Below are 16635 nucleotides of genomic sequence, written 5' to 3' on the forward strand. Positions count from 1 at the left end.
ATAGAGCTTCTCCTCCTGCCTCCATCCCACGTGCCAGCCCCACCTGGTCCCAGCAGGAGGAGACAGAGCCCAGGGTGGCGGTGACAGCATGACACTGGGCAGGCAGATGACCAACTGCCTTTGGCACCAGCCCCAGGCCCTGCGACCTCGCTGCCCTACGACCTCACTGCCCTGCGACCTCGCTGCCCTGCGACCTCGCTTCCAGCTGGGCTCTCCAAGTTCTCCTCACGTGGCCACTTGTAGGAAATGCAAAATCTGTGGGCCTTGGGCCTGCATGGCTCTCCAGGGGGACAGGAACAGCCGGTAGCCCTAAGGGCTGTTAAAAAACTGAACATCTCTTCTGGGTACATTAACTTTCTCTGATGCTGTGATTCAAAGAGGTAATGTAAATACAGATCATGATTGACTTCCATCCAGCAGATGTAGCTGCAAGATCTCAACTTATGATGTGGCAAAGGTGAAGCACACCTTTTAAGCACCGACTTTGTCATTCATGGCACAGTTTGTCACCCCTCCCCCCAACACACACACATACATACACATACACACACACTGTACAAGGGTTTGAACAACTGAGCCTTTCAGAAAAGTATAAAGTTTCCCTAAATGTATATTTAGTCACTTAAAAGAAAATGAGATCTTTCATTAAATCCCTGCAGAGAGTAAATATCTCTACAGACATTTAAGACTTCTCTTAACATTTTAAAGTTGAAGAAGGATCAAATCATACATTTTCTGAAAATTTATTTACAAGAAGATCAATTCTAACAAATGTTATACACTTAAAGCGTCTCTCCTTGAGAACAATATACATAAAGTATAAGTTTATATTGATACTTGCTTTTAGATGAAGCTGATTGGTCCAGTGCCCAATGATTTTGTATTCTGTACTTTTGTTGGTTATTTGATACTGGAAGATATCATAACGACCAGGAGCGTCTCCATTTTCATTAAAAGTGACCGGTGTCCCAGCACTACCTATAAATGTTTAGAAAACAATGTTAACTTTTCAGTGATATAGACCACTGGGCTTATTTCTCTCTAAGATAAAAATGGTAGATAAAAAAATATTGTGCATAGTAAGAGATATGAAGCTAGTAATCCATACAAGGTCATTCTTGGTAGCATAATATCTCTGACATGAAAAGAAGCCCAGACATACTTTCAGGAAGAAGACGTGCTTCATTACACACACTAGAAAGTAACTGATGAGAATCCAAGTTAGGCGACAAACGTTAACAGTTAAATAAATAAAAGTTGATAGGCTCGACAGCCAATAGTGGCTACGGAGAATGGCAGTTAATAGAGAAGAGTGTAAACGCCTTGAAGCATAACAGCTATTGTACAGTATGAACTATGAACAGCAATTCAAAATGTGGCAGGAGAACGTCGCAGCCAGATTCCCTAGAGTTTTACTTTATTCTGACTTGAACTCCACTCTGAAGCAAGTGCTGTATTCTATGTCTCTTCTAAGCCTCTGCTTTTGCTACCTCTGCCCAAGAGTCTATCCATGTGGGCTACGTTTAGGATCCTCTCAGTGGGTGAGGCAGTGGTCGCTGGGAAGTGCCAACTCCGCTCAGATCATAAAAGTTCCCTCAATTCACTGTGATAGTGCAATAGTGGCGGGGCAGCAGGATGCAAGAAATGTCATCTTTTCTAACCTTCCATTTCTCCCAGAAGCTTTCATCTTTTTCTCTTAATAGCTTCTGCTCACTTTTACTTTCTCTCTCATTAAGTTTTGCATAATCACAGGTTTTAAGAGTAGAAAGGGATCACTACCTGCAATGTTTTCTTGTTCCATCTATAGTCTCACTTTCTATATAGAATTTCCTTTTCTCTACTAGCCTTTGGAGGCTGCCCACACCTTCATCTTCTTGCCTTACTCTTTACTATCTTGACAAATTCGCCTGACATCAATCCCTTTTCTTTGTGCCAATCTTCTCTCTGCACGTTCCCTTCCCTGAATTTCTTCTCACTGTATACCGGCTTTAATTTCTGTATTATACTAGAAACTGTCCCCTTCTTGCTATCTCTTTTCTATATTTTACTCCACCAAAATATATACTACTAATAGTTATACATGTCAACTCTATATATTTCCATCTTATAATGAGTTCCTTATTCTACTTGTGGAGTTTTAAACTAAAACCAATAATCACAAAAGTCTAAAACATTCCTCTTTGGAATCTTCCTAAAATTTGAATGCAGTGTGAAGTCTCTGATGAGATGCCTGGTATCTGCAAAAAACTGCTAAGGACACAAGAGATGGCACAGCATGGAGGAAAGAGCACTGTTTTGAGAGTCAAGAGCTGCACATTCGTGCTCACTTTGCTTCTGCATTTATTTTCACAACTTACGTACTCTCTTCTCTTCACGTGTCACATAGGGACTTAAACAATAAAGATGAACATATTTTTAAGTCTCAAAAGATCTATATGCATTTAAATTATTATTATTAGTTCACATGGGAAATGACTTTATATATAAATCAAGAAAGAAATAGGGAATTAGAGAAAAAAATAGGAGTTCTCCAATCAACCACTATCTTAACTACTCCTTAGATACTCAAGTGGAAACTCATGTCCTCTAACTGATCAAAACCTTTTCTAACTCCAAGTGAACGTGAGCAGGTTAACTTTTAAATCCTCAGATTCCTCGTCTGTAAAATGGGAGTAATAATAACACTCATAGAGTTGCTATGAAAATTAAACAAATAGTTGCAAAGAACAATGCATGTGGTAATTAAATATGGTGATGATGATGATGATGATTCACCCCATATGTATTCTCAGTACCTGCCCATGCAGAGTAATAGACAGGATATTAAACATTCTTTAAGTAATATCTAGACAAAGGATTATGGGAATTCAATGGGTAAGAGATTACTGGATGGAAAAATACACATCAGTTATGGATTTCACATTAACATCATCAACAAGTCCTGACATTTACATACCATTTCAAAATTCTGATGTCATGTACTCCATGAATAAAGTAATATTTACTTTTGTCTCACTGAATTCCCCAGTGTTGTCATATCCCTCACTGAGTGGCTCCTCATCTCCTACAACAGCATCCCAATCTTTTTTACCATAATGATACCCAGGCTAGGAGAATGTCACCTGTGTAACACATTCTCATGAATGTACTCTGAGTTATATATAATTCTTAGTGTGCTAGCTGTTTCTATATCTCTTTTCTCCACCTCAAGAAGGTATACTGGAAAGCAAGCTAATGAGAGCTGTATTATCCCAAACATAATTGTCCAACTTGGATACTTCAATATAATTATTAATAGCAAGTTACACTAAATTTGGCATTGCACCAAGAGGCAATATACTAAAGTATACATACTATATAAAAGTATAATATACTAGAAATGTGGGTTTGGGGGCCAGATCATCGCACTCAAACCCCAGCTCTGGCACTTATTAGATAGATGATTTCAGGTGAGTTACTTGATCTGTCTGTTCCTCACTTGGCTCATTTTTAGAATGGGCTAATTGTAATTCCCATCTCAGAGGGACATGAGGATTAAATGAATCAGTATACAGAAAACATTCAGTAAATAGTAAGCATTATGTAAATATTAACCATTATTTCCTTTATTGTTTTATGGCAGTGCTGTGTTTGAGATCCAGGGTCTATATGAGAGCATAAGAACTTCTCAGTGAGCATGTATGGCTTTTCTGGAGTCACCCTTTCTAATCCTTGTTCTCCTCTACGAACACAAAGCCAAATATACCTAAAATCCAGTTCTTTAAATTCACCATGCTCTTTCTCACGATCCTGTTTCGCATGTTATTTTCTATAAGTTCACTTCCTCCTTTATCCTAACCTTTCTTCTCTATATAATTCCTTCAAGATGTGTCTTAAAGGCACACCTATAAGGATACTTATCTTCTAAATCTGGAGCAGGGACCCAAGTGTCTCTTCATGTCCTGTCCTTCTCTATCATGGCACTCACTACTCTCTGTACACTTGTACTGTCCATCCCCATTCCTGATCAAAACATTCATTCAACAGATATTTATTGAGAGCCTATTATGTGCTCAATACTGGGTGGACCCTCTGCCTTCCTCACAAGACCGTGGTCTCCTTAATAAAGGCAGAGTGCATTTCTTATCTTTGTGGGCACGGCACCGAAGACTGCTTGATATTGAGTGTGCAATCAATAAATTACAGTAGAGCATGAAAGAGGCACCCACTAATTCCAAGCAAATCCACATTCAGCTTCTTCATAGCATTATGAACTTCACTTATATCAGCTCTCGTCTTTTATGTTCACAAATGAAGGGACCAAATCAGTCCCTTTTACACTGTTACCAGTGTGATGTTAGAAACCACTCTTGCAACTTGCTTTACTAATCTGATTTCTGATCTTGGGCTAGGCTTGCAGTTGAATTACTTCAACCCTTTCAACAAAGAACTGATTCAATTGCATATTGGCTTATCTCAAATAATTGCCCTGGTACTGTGGTCTATGTAACAAAGAACACCCTTGAGTAACCGTGAGAGGCTATGTTGTTTATTAATTTCAACAAGTAGAAATTTGAAAGATCACCCTTTGTATTGAAACTGGGCACCCTGAAAAACAGAATTAAGCGGCATTTTGTCCAGAAAAAAACTTGAAATGACAAACGTCTCCATATATCCATCAATGTATTATGGTTTACTAACAACACAGGTAAGAAATATAAATATATTTTGTTAGGCTAAATTCATATACATATAGTAAATTATGCTCTAGCAAGTTTTCTTGTGTTTCTTTCCATCCTAGACTTTAGTTATTTCAGAAATTTTGAAGTGCACTAATTTTTTACATACTCTTTAATCAATGTGGGTTAGTGGAGAAATGGAAACAAACAACATGGAGGTGGAGGTAACTTTTACTAGTCAGATACTGCTCTCAGAGTCTATATATCACCTTGGATATTTTCTGTTCAATATGAAATGCATGGAAAAAACTGTATTTTCGTTACTAGGCATGTCAAGCACTCCAACGTGCTTTGGTAGGAAAAATGACCTATCCAATGAAGATTTTATTTGAAAATATTGGCTCTGTTGAATATTGTTCTGGGGAAGATTATGAGCTTGGGATCCAGGGACTGGGGTTTGCTTTCTGGCTCTGCCAGTTATCTGTGTAATCTGGGCAAGTTACTCTCCAAAAACCTGTTTTGTCAACTGTCAAGAGAACATTATAACCCCAACCTCCCTGGGCTATTACAAGGGCTGCATGAGACGATGCATGTGAAGCACATAGTATGTGACTGGCACACAACAGGTGTGCAATATGTGAAAACTATCATCATCATTATCCATTCCTCTGCCTACACTTATGCTCCCTTGATCTACATTTTCTTGTTTCCACAACGCAAAAGGCAATGCAAGAGTAATTCATTCACCTTTATGTGCAAATATTATATATAAATATATTTATAAGTGTAAGCCACTCAGTGTATTGTCATGTTTATTACTTTCGTTTCTCTTTCTTGCTACAAAACTAACCCTTTTCCTTCTCATAACCACCTGTGCTATTGGGTAAGCAGGAAAAAATAAGAATGGTAAAAATAAAATCAGTTAATTTAGTAATTTTTAGCACCCTTAAAAGAAGAATGAATATATGAGATTGAAGTCATTGGCCAAATGCCATAGGAAAGAGCAACTTTCAACAGAATCTCAATTATTCATGCTCTCCCTTTTCTTATCCAATTTATTTTTATCAAGTATTCATTACAACAATAAACAGAGCTATATATTTGACTTAGAATCATACGATAGTTTATTTAGGAATCAGTCAGATTACTCTTACATATCTCAGTTACTTAGCCTTTGTTCATTGAAAACTTCAGCATTTGGCTCACTGTATTCCCTTCCACCCATATTCCTGTTATCATTTCTAGTGGCTTCATCACACATCTGAAAGACTCAACATCCAGGCCTCTACATTAGCTGACTTTCACACTTTCACATGCATTTCACCCTCCACTAACATGATCAGAATCTAAAATCAGTAACTACATCATCTCTCAAATTGTGTTCTCTGGATACCACCTTCTGCCCCCACTGCAACAATTCTATGAGCCCCTAAATATACTGATTCATTTATTACTCCAGTTTCTCATTGTATTTCACCCCCATGATAGTTTCTCTTCCCTCCTAGTCTTGCATAGGTTCTATGATGTTCCTTCCAAATGCCTTCTGTTCTTTTATACTTCTCCCCTCTCTGTCCAATTTTATTTCTCTGCCAAAACACTCATGATTGAACTCAATTGTACATCTTCTTTTCTTCTAATCAAGCAGCTGAATAGTGTTTGAAAAAGTCATAAAACCTTACTGCCTGGCAAGGCCAGGACTAGATTGGAGCATGTGAGATGCCTTTGGCGTGACTCTGAGAGTGGGCGCCTCCCTAAATTCTGCTCGTTAGGTGCCCCACTGCTTCATCTAGTCCCGACCCTGCTCTCTGGTCTTACCTTAAATTCATGACCTCAGATTCCAATGTGTAGTCAACATTGCTTTCTGATTCTACCATACTTTCCCAGTGAATCCACTTCCCCCACTTCCAGATGACTAACTGTTTCATGTCGCACACATCCAACATTTTCCTCCCCGTCGCTTCACCTTGTCTCAGACTTTCTCACCGAGGAAAAGCAGCAATAGGACAAAGACTCCCTCCTCACTCCCCAACAAAACCTACAGCCTACCTGCATCTATGCTCATGTGATCGCCTCCCTCCTGCTGAAACACACGTCCCTCATTCAATCAAAGGCCTGTTCCTCCCCTAGTGCTAGGACCCCCCCTTCACTCTCACTCTCTGTGCACTTTGTCTCACAGTTATCTTCTTTGTTTTACATCAACAGATTTAGACTGTCTGCAGTGGTCCCTTCAGTTTACAACTGAGTTCTCATAGCTCTCATCTTAAAAAAAAAAAAAGCAAGCAAACAAATCCCATTACTAACCCTACTGCCTCATTTATCCACTCTCCTTAGCAGTAAAAGAAAACTTTTTGAGTGAGCTGTCCTCACTCTGTCTGTTTTCTTGTTTCCCATTAACACATCAGACCATGTTAATTCGAAATGTAACTTCATACCTCCACTGATGAGTCTCAAATGTATACACCTAGCCCTGAGCGCAGACTTACCAATTACCTGTATCTCCACTTGGTTGTTTGAGAACCATCTTACACTTTACATATCCAGACGCAACAGTCCCCACTCAAAACACGTTCCTCACAGTCTTTGTCCTCTTAGTAAGGAGCTGAGGACTGTCTATCCATTCAATCAATTCAAAAACCTAAGTTAAAACCCCACATATAAGTGTAAAACACAAAGAGCGAATGTAAGCTATGGACTTTAGCTAATAGCAATGTATATCAATATTGGTTCATTAATTGTAACGAATGTACTACATTAATACAAAACATTAATATTTGGAGAAACTGTGTGTGTGGAAGTGTGGAATATGGGAACCTTCTGTACTATCTGCTCAATTTTTCTGTAAATATAAAGTTGTTCTTCAAAGAAGTTTTAAAAAGTAAAAGAAATAGGAAAATTATTTTCATTAAAGCATTTGTGTAACCCAATATATGCAAAGCATTATGACATCAAAATGTAACCAATATACAAACATTAATGAGATACTTTACACTTTTTTATATATCACATCTTCAAACTCCTGTGTATACCTTAGACTCACAGATCATTGCAATTTGGACTAGCTGTATTTCAAAAGCTCAATAGCCATCCCTATTTAATAGAGCAGGTGTAAAAGACTAATTATTTCAGCAGTTATTGCTCTAACCCTCCAGTCACTGGGGAAGAAGTCCATGGCTGAGCCTTTCTGATCTGGCCTCCACTTCAATTTCAACTGGACCAACTCCCCACCCCCGCCTTCAATAGTTTCTCCCCTAAAAAGGTGTGGATTCATCCAAGTCTGACCCATGGCTCAGTGGATGCCAGAACTGGAGAGAAAATCCTAAAATAAAATTCAAACTGCCCCAGTGGTAAAAACAAATAAACAGCCCACATCTAAGACATTAACAGGTCCTGTCTCCAAAACATATCCAGAATTTCCCCATTCTCTCCATTTCCTCTTCTCTGCACTGGTCCAAGCTACTGTGATCTCTCCCTGAACTCCTAGCCCATATCTATGTTCACAGTGGTGAACAACAATCCTCTCTCCATCCTGCGGCCAGAGTGATACTGTGAAACACACATCAAATCGGATGGCTCCTCTCCCTAAAATCATGCAGTGGCTTCCCATTTCACTAAAATAAAACACAAAGTGTTTATCATGGCCCTTAAGGCCTTGTTAATTCTCCAGTCACTTGTTTCTGTACTTCATCCACCCTGGGATCCTTCTGTTCCTCAAACACATGATGTTTGCTCTATTTCAGTACTTCGGTGTTTCTTGTTCTCTCTCTCCTTCTCTCTTTCTCCAATAGTCTTCCCACTTGGATCTTTGCATGGCTTGGCTCCTTCTCATCATTTAACACATACACACCACTAAATATAAAATAGATAACAAACAAGGACCTACTGTATAGCACAGGGAACTATACTCAATATTTTGTAATAACCTATAAGGGAAAAGAATCTGAAATGGTTTTATCTGATTATTTTAGTGTGTGAAACAAATAGGACAAGGAATACAGTTGAATGGCATTTCTAATTCTCTCAGCCAACCCTCCTTCTTGATTTTTCCATCAAGAAACTGAACTGACAATTGTACTTTCTCTTGTGGAAATGTCTTTATGATCTTGCCTTAAAGGTGTTTTAAGAATGAAAAGTGTCATTATCAGGAATGAATAGCACAATTTGAGAAGTAGAAATAACAACCTATAATTGTACTGATGGTACTCAAATAAGCTGATTGAATGTTTAAAATAAGAAAAAAATCCATTATTTAGTGATACACATTTCAGGGAAGCAGATGAATTAAGAGGTTTAAATAAAATCTCTTATAAGAAAAGTGACCGAAGAGATGATAAAAATATCAAATGTTTGTTTAAAGGAAAGAAATGCAAAAGAATATGTAATAATTAGGCAATATTAAGTAATACATTTTAAGAGGAATTTGGGAACAAACCAAAATGTGTTGCAATCCTCGGATCTCAGTATATTTGCATTCCCTGACAGAAAACCTCTCTTTATCTAGAGCAAGCTTATTGTTTCTTTCGTGGGGGTATTTAATACCTTAAAGATATTTATTTGTATATATGACTTCCATTATAAGTTTTAATTAATCATTGTATTTCTAACAGTACTACATTTATGAGTACATTTATGAAAGTGTCTGTGTATGTGAGTGTATGTGTGTGTGTGTGTGTACATATATTCTTGCTTTTTCAAATTTGCTGTGTACTAGGAGGAGGTCTCTGACTATCTAGTCCAATGTGTTGCTGGAAAAGAAAAAAAGATGCTTTTACCATCTGGATTTAAAATTGTCAAATTTATTAATTTTTATAATGAATGCTTACTAAGAAGTTTAAAATTTTTCTTTTGACATTCACATTTTTAATTTACCCACAGTTGACTTATGATGTGAGGTCGGTCTACAACGTCACCTTTTTCCTATATTGATTATCATTTTTTCAGCACTACTCCCCTTTTCTGAATGACTGGACAGATGCTTCTCTTTTATACCTGTTACATAGAGAATGTGCCTTTTTCTGGCCTTTCCCTCCTATTCCATTAATTCATTTGTCTCTCTTTGACCCAACATCATACTGTATAAATTACTAAAGTTCCATAATAAGACTGATAATGGTATGGCAAGTTCCCACTCCCTATTCTTCTTTCTCAGAAGTATTCTGACTTGTTTTTGCTTTAGACTCTTCTGTATACAATGTAGAACCATCTTTTTAAGTTCCCTGAACAATCCTATTTAGATTATGATTGGAAAAATATATAATATCTATAAATCAATTGGGGAAGATTTGATATCTTTATAATATCTTCCTATCCATGAGCATAAGTTGTCTCTTGGTTGTTTGGATCTTCTTTTGCAAGATCTAATGTAGTCTTATAATTTTCTTTCCACAGCACTTAACCATTTTTTGTAGACTTACTCCTAGGTAATTAATATTCTCTGATGCCATTGTAAATGGTGGCCAAAATTATATTATCTACTACTCTGCTGCTAGTATAGAGAATTCAGCTGACGGTTGTTTTTTTGCTTGTTTTTGTTTTGTTTTGTTTTGTTTTGTTTTGTATTAGTCTTTTATCCAGTCCAGAGGTGATTCTGTCACCCAGGGGTATTTAGCAATGTATGGAGACATCTTTGGATTTTGCAGCTGGGGCAGTGCAACTACTGGTGACTTGTGGAAGAGGCCGGGGTGCTACTACACATTCTACAATGCACAGGACATCCGTCTCCAATAAAGAATTATCTAGTTCAAAATGTCAGTAGTTTTAAGGTTGAAAAACCCTTGTGAAACTCTTTTTATTATACTTAAGGATTTATCTCTATAAATTCTTAAAACTTCTTTAATTTCTATGTAAAGAATCATGTTAACTGTAAATAATTACAATTTCATTTTCTCCTTAACAATTCTTATGCCTCCAATCTTTTTCTTTCTTCTTTTTTTATTGCACTATCTAGGACCTTCAATGCAATTTTGACATGAAGTGGCAATAGTGGACATCCTTATACTTCTTCTAACCTTTAAAGAATATTTCCCACATTCTTCATTTAGGATTATGTTTGATCTAGGCATTTTATATGTGTTTCTTATCAGTTTAAGAAAGTCCCTTTTATCCTACATGTACTAGATTTTTTTTTATCATGAGTATATTTTTAGTGTTAGCAATGTATTTTATACATCTTTTGAGACAAAGTATTTTTCTTTTAATCTGTTACTATAATGAGTTACATTTATGCATTTTTCAGTTATGTCATGGAAGCTTGGGATGGATCCAACTTGGTTTCAATATTTTTTGCACTGCTGGATTCAATCAGTTAATATTTTGTTTAGAATCTTTATATTCATACTCATAAGTGAGATGGAACTGTAATTTTCTTTCTTATAATTTCCTTTTTGTTTTGGTTCCAGGGTTATACTGGCCACATAGAATAAATTGGAAAATATTCCTTTTTTTTCTTTTCTCTGCAAGAGTTTTTATAAAATTGTAATATCTTCCTTGAAAGTTTTATAGAACTCACCTGGAATTACCCCAGATACCATCAAGAGAGTGAATAAATCAGTTGTGGTATATGGGATATTTATACAATGGAATATTATACTGCAGCCAAAATGAATGAACTACAGAGACAGCCATAAATCTGGATGAATCTTAGCAATATAACATTAAGTGAAAAAAGAAAGTACCAAATATACATTTTACAAAGGTATAAATGATTAAAATTTAAAAAAATCTGTGTGCTTTTTTGGGAATACATATGCAAGACAAATCTATTCTAAAAAGTAGGAATGTTGACTGGGAGTGATGTGAGGATGGGTTGGTGATGGAAAAACATGTTTGGATACAGTTTTTTATCACAATCCTAGTTTTGGGGGACAGGGGAGTATTTTCTCAGATGCTTATTACATTCTTTGAAATAACCAAATAACTAAATAACTAATTAAATAGATGAAAATGGACCTTGCATAGAACAATTATGAGCATGTGTCACTAGCCAAGGAACCAAGAGGAGAAAAGAGAAAAAGAGAGACAAAGAGAGAAGGGAGAGAGGAAGGAAGAAAGGAAGTAAGGAAGCAGAATGAAGAAAAGGGAGAATAAAAAGAATAAAAAAAGAAAAGAGAGATATATTAAAAATTATAAAATAGCTCTGCTATTATGCCCTTGGAGAATACAAATACTCCCTGAAGGTCTATGAACCCAAACAAAATAGGTCACAAACAGAACTAGTCAAGCTTCTGTAAGAATTCCCAGTTTATAAAATATAATGTCTGGGATTAGAATTACATTATATTTTTAAGCCAAAAAGCTTAATTCACTTTTTATTATGAAGATTTCTCTGAAGAGTAAAATAAAGCTAAAATTCACCTCTTACCAGTTGAGTTATTACTTCATTTCTTGCTCAATATCAGATTGTTCTTTTATCTTCGGTTATGCATGCCTTTGTAATAATTCATTGTTTGAAATATCATTAAACATACAGTCTTTCAATATGGTTCGGAATTAATATTTTGTTAATATTTGCAAAATTACAGTAAGCCAATCAAATACAGATAATTCTATAGGAACAAATGTAGGTGTCAAAGTGTCTAAAGAAATGGATAAAATATGAAACTAGAGAGATCTACTCATTTCTGACAATAATTTATATATTGAATTAAAAAGGATACCAAATCATTTATTTATAATGGATCTGATTTTCTGTAATTACACAAACTGTCAATGTATATTATGCCACCGTGATAAATGTGACTTGTCTATGTTACCATGGTGATTTGAGGTGTTTCTATTCTATGCTGCATGCATAACAATTTGGAGCATAATCAAAAGAAACACTGAAATACGTAAGTAAAAAAACCATCATAAATTTTTTTAAAAAGTGTAGTTTGACTTTCACATATCCCTTTTAGAGGCTGATCTATTAAACGGATGAAAACAACAACTATTAAATAATATATTTCAAATATATATAAAATACTTACAAAAATTATTTTCTGCCAAAAATAAAATATGAATGATTACCATAAACTAGAACTCTCAATTCATATTCTCTGACCACTATTCAAGAAACTGAAATTTTTAACTAAAGCTTTAAAGAGAGTAAAAAGTTAAAGCAAGACTAAGGAAAATAAACATCAAAAACTCCTAAAGATTTAGAAAAAACAATTAAGTGCTCATGTTAATTAATCCTTGAGTCAGAACTAAAACTAAAATTATAGAGTACTATTTAACAGATACTAATATATTTCAAAACTAGAAGATATGGTCAAGCCTGCCCTCAGAGAGAAATTTAAAGAATTGAGGTTAAAAAGCACATGAAAAGATGCTCAACATCACTAATTATTAAAGAAATGCAAATCAAAACTACAAGGAGGTATCACCTCACCGGTCAGAATGACCATCATCAAAAAATCTACAAACAGCAAATGCTGGAGAGGGTGTGGAGAAAAGATAACCCTCCTACACTGTTGGTGGGAATGTAAACTGATACAGCCACTATGGAGAACAGTATGGAGGTTCCTTAAAAAACTGAAAATAGAGCTACCATATGATCCAGCAATCCCACTCCTGGGCATATATCTGGAGAAAACCATAATTCAAAAAGATACATGCACCCCAATGTTCATTGCAGCACTATTTATAATAGCCAGGTCGTGGAAGCAACCTAATGTCCATCAACAGAGGAATGGATAAACTGTGCTTTCTTTAAAATATAGTAAAGACCTGGAAGAAAAAAATAAGGTGTCTTTTGGTAAAAAACCACACTTCATATCAATGGCTAAAACACACAGATATTAGCAGAGAGAGAAGTAGCTCTCAGAGTCTGCTGATAGCAATGTTCTCCCCTATGCAACTGAGAAGTAATATGGGAGAGTCTGGTTCAGTTACTCTGATTCTGTAAAAAAAATTGCAGTTCACCAATGAGTTCAGTGCAGGTCAGTTGGGTAGCTTATCTCTGAGAAGATCCCCAATAGTATTCCTGCATTTTTGTCTAAAAAATGTTAGCACCTGAAAAAAAATGGAGGTGTATGTTGAATAATTAATGATAGCTAACACTGACGTTTCTGAAGATTTTGATATTATACACTTTGGGCCTGGGTCTGCAAATACTCGGAACTCTTGAATGACAAAATCTTTTTGGTTAAAATGAAAACAACTTTGTACTAAAACAAATGGTTGAGATAGTATTCATTACACTGATATTCTTGTATAATTTAATCTTAAATTTTGAAGACCTTTAAATAGCTAAAAACACAATTTTTTCCTAAAAAGGTCCATAGGAATTCTTAAGCTCCATATCCAAAAATAATGTGTATTAAAATAATATCTTCCTTTTAATAACTATGTGGTTCATAACGAGTATCCATATTAACAAGGGATTTAAGTCTCCATTTTACAATTAGTTTAGTTTAGCCTTTACATCAATTACAAAAGAACAATCAATTTCTCATATGTTCTAGTACATGTATCAAAAGTATAGGAAAGAATAACACTATATGTTTTAAATCTATGTTTATAAAAATTTCCTGGTATATTAATTATTATAGTTTTATATTGCAATGTTATATAGAAATTAGTTTTAATTAGGAATAAATTTCTTGGTTCCATTTAAAAAGAGAAGTGGGTGTATTATTCATGATCATTAGAGAAACAATCTGTTGTCATTTTAAAGTTTTGTTTTATGGAAACACATTGGGTTAAAAAACTAATTAAGGAATTAAGAGCAAATAGAAGTATTTTAAAGTGGCTCTATATATGTCTGTGAACATAAAAAGTTAGTTCTCTGCCCAGGACATCAGCAGCTCTCTCTCTTTTTAACTGCTTCCCATTACCCAGGTCACAGCACCACAAAAAATATGTCCTAAGGAATATCTGACCCTACCTTGGGAATTGCTCTAGGCTTTGCCTATTTCCTCCTTTTTGTTCATCAACTGAAGGGGTTTCCTAATTCCACAAGCTGTGACTGGTTTCTCATTTTACTTGTTACCTTTGCATTTCAAAACTCAGCTCCAGACTATTTAATCTCAGTGTTGATTTAGACCCCTATAGGGATCTGCCTCTCTTATTTGCTACTGACTACAAGCTCCAAATTAGTATCGCAGAGTGCTTTCCAACCTAACCTAGTCCTCCTAGTCACCTAGAACCTGGCCCTCATCAACCTTCCCCTCTTGGCCTTCCTGCCCTTCCAGGGCAATTGTACCTCATCGTTGTCTCCACTGACATCATCACCAACATCATCAACCAGTTTTAAGTCCTTAGTACTTGCTGAACACTGTGGATATACACAAACATAAGGTTACCCTTTACTTAAGTTGATCCATGAGATCTTAGTGATTTTATCTTTCTTTAAAGCAGTGTTGTTAATGTTGACTTTTCATGATGGAATGTTAAATAATGAACATGAGCGTCAGGATCAGACATCTATCCAAAGGGAGGAGGGTCTAGTGGTTGAAAGAGCAAAGGCTTTGGAATCAATCATACCATAGCTCATGGACCACTGAGAAAGTATCACTGCTTATGTTCCCTCTTCTGCATGAGGTGAATATCACTTACATCATAAGGTGGCTGGAGGATTAAAAGATATAACATTAAAAAAAAATCATATGTTACTAATTATCATAGACCCCATCCCTCAGTGCCATGTCTATAAAAGTAGAATAAATCAATAACTTTGTTCAACCAAAAAATTAATTAACTAAAAATCTGTTTCTCCCATTGATATAATCAACTAAGGGTGTAAAAAATTAAACAAGTTGACATTTCATTTTTGTCAACACGAATTTCCATTTGAAAGGAGTTAATGCCTTATAGCTATTTATGTTCATAGTGGTGATTAATATCAAATTTCTGCATTTCACTCTATATTTAGCTAATTGAGAATTGATCTGTTGAATACCACCAAAATTATGAAAATGTAATAATCAAAAACATTAGACGCAACTAACCCTTTACTCTGAGCTTTGAAGACCAAGCTTCATGGAGGTTTAATGTAATTATTTGCTTCTGTGAATAAAACTAAAATTTCAGTACATTACAAAATATATTCTTTCAAAATTAAAATTTTACACCAGATAAACTCTGAGGAATATATTTTTTATTTCCTGTTATGAATCTCACATTTAAAAAAATACCTTTACCTAAGAACTCTGGCATATCACTAGAATTAGCATAGTAAGTAAAGTAGCATGTCAACATGCATAATACGTGTGATGTATGTGTTCATCGCGTCACATACAGAGAGGAAAGTTGATCCCTTCATTGCACTGGATGACACTGGGATTACAGGGGCACCTTTTAGAGTTCTAAATTAATGTCATTCAGCTTAACCATGAGTTGCTCACTCACTGTAATAATAACATGATTAAATAATTAATTTACTGCTTTACTCAAATAATATTAGACTTCCTAAATACACACAAGCATTTACATATCATAAAGTCATAAAATCAGAGAGTCAAATAGTGGTTATTAGGGGTTAGGGGAATGGGGGAAATGGGGAGGTGTTGGTCAAAGAGTACAAAGTTTCAGTTATGCAAGATGAATAAGTTGTAGAGATCCAATGTACAACATATGGCATTTGGTTAACAATACTGCAAGAGTTGACTCTAATGTAAACTATGGACTTTAATTAATAATAATGTATCAATAATGGTTCATTAATTATAACACATATATATATCACACCAATGCAAAATGTTAATAATAGATAAAACTGAGGGCCAGCAGGGAGAGGGGTAATAAATGGGGACTTCACTTTTTGCTCCATTTTTCTGTAAACCTAAAACTGCTCCAAAAAATAAAGTCTACAAAAATAGCGTCTAAAAAAAAAAAAGAAGTGGTACATATATACAATGGAATATTACTCAGTCATAAAAAAGAATGAAATAATGCCATTTGCAGCAACATGGATGGACCTAGAGATTGTCATACTGAGTGAATAAGTCAGAGAAGGACAAATATCATATGATATCACTTATATGTGGAATCTAAAAAA

At 35.4% G+C, this 16635-nt stretch overlaps 1 protein-coding gene across 1 annotated transcript in view; it reads right to left on the reverse strand.

Moving 5' to 3' along the window:
• GRM8 (glutamate metabotropic receptor 8) overlaps positions 1–16635 on the reverse strand; it is a 794802-nt gene that overhangs the window by 171889 nt on the left and 606278 nt on the right. Inside the window, exon 7 of the mRNA XM_082472362.1 lies at positions 838–978. Within this exon, the coding sequence (XP_082328488.1) occupies positions 838–978 (141 nt within the window). The remainder of the gene's footprint in view (positions 1–837; positions 979–16635) is intronic.

The sequence above is a fragment of the Balaenoptera physalus genome (assembly GCF_965194825.1).
Source record: "Balaenoptera physalus genome assembly, chromosome: 8".
In the NCBI taxonomy this organism is placed as follows: domain Eukaryota; kingdom Metazoa; phylum Chordata; class Mammalia; order Artiodactyla; family Balaenopteridae; genus Balaenoptera; species Balaenoptera physalus.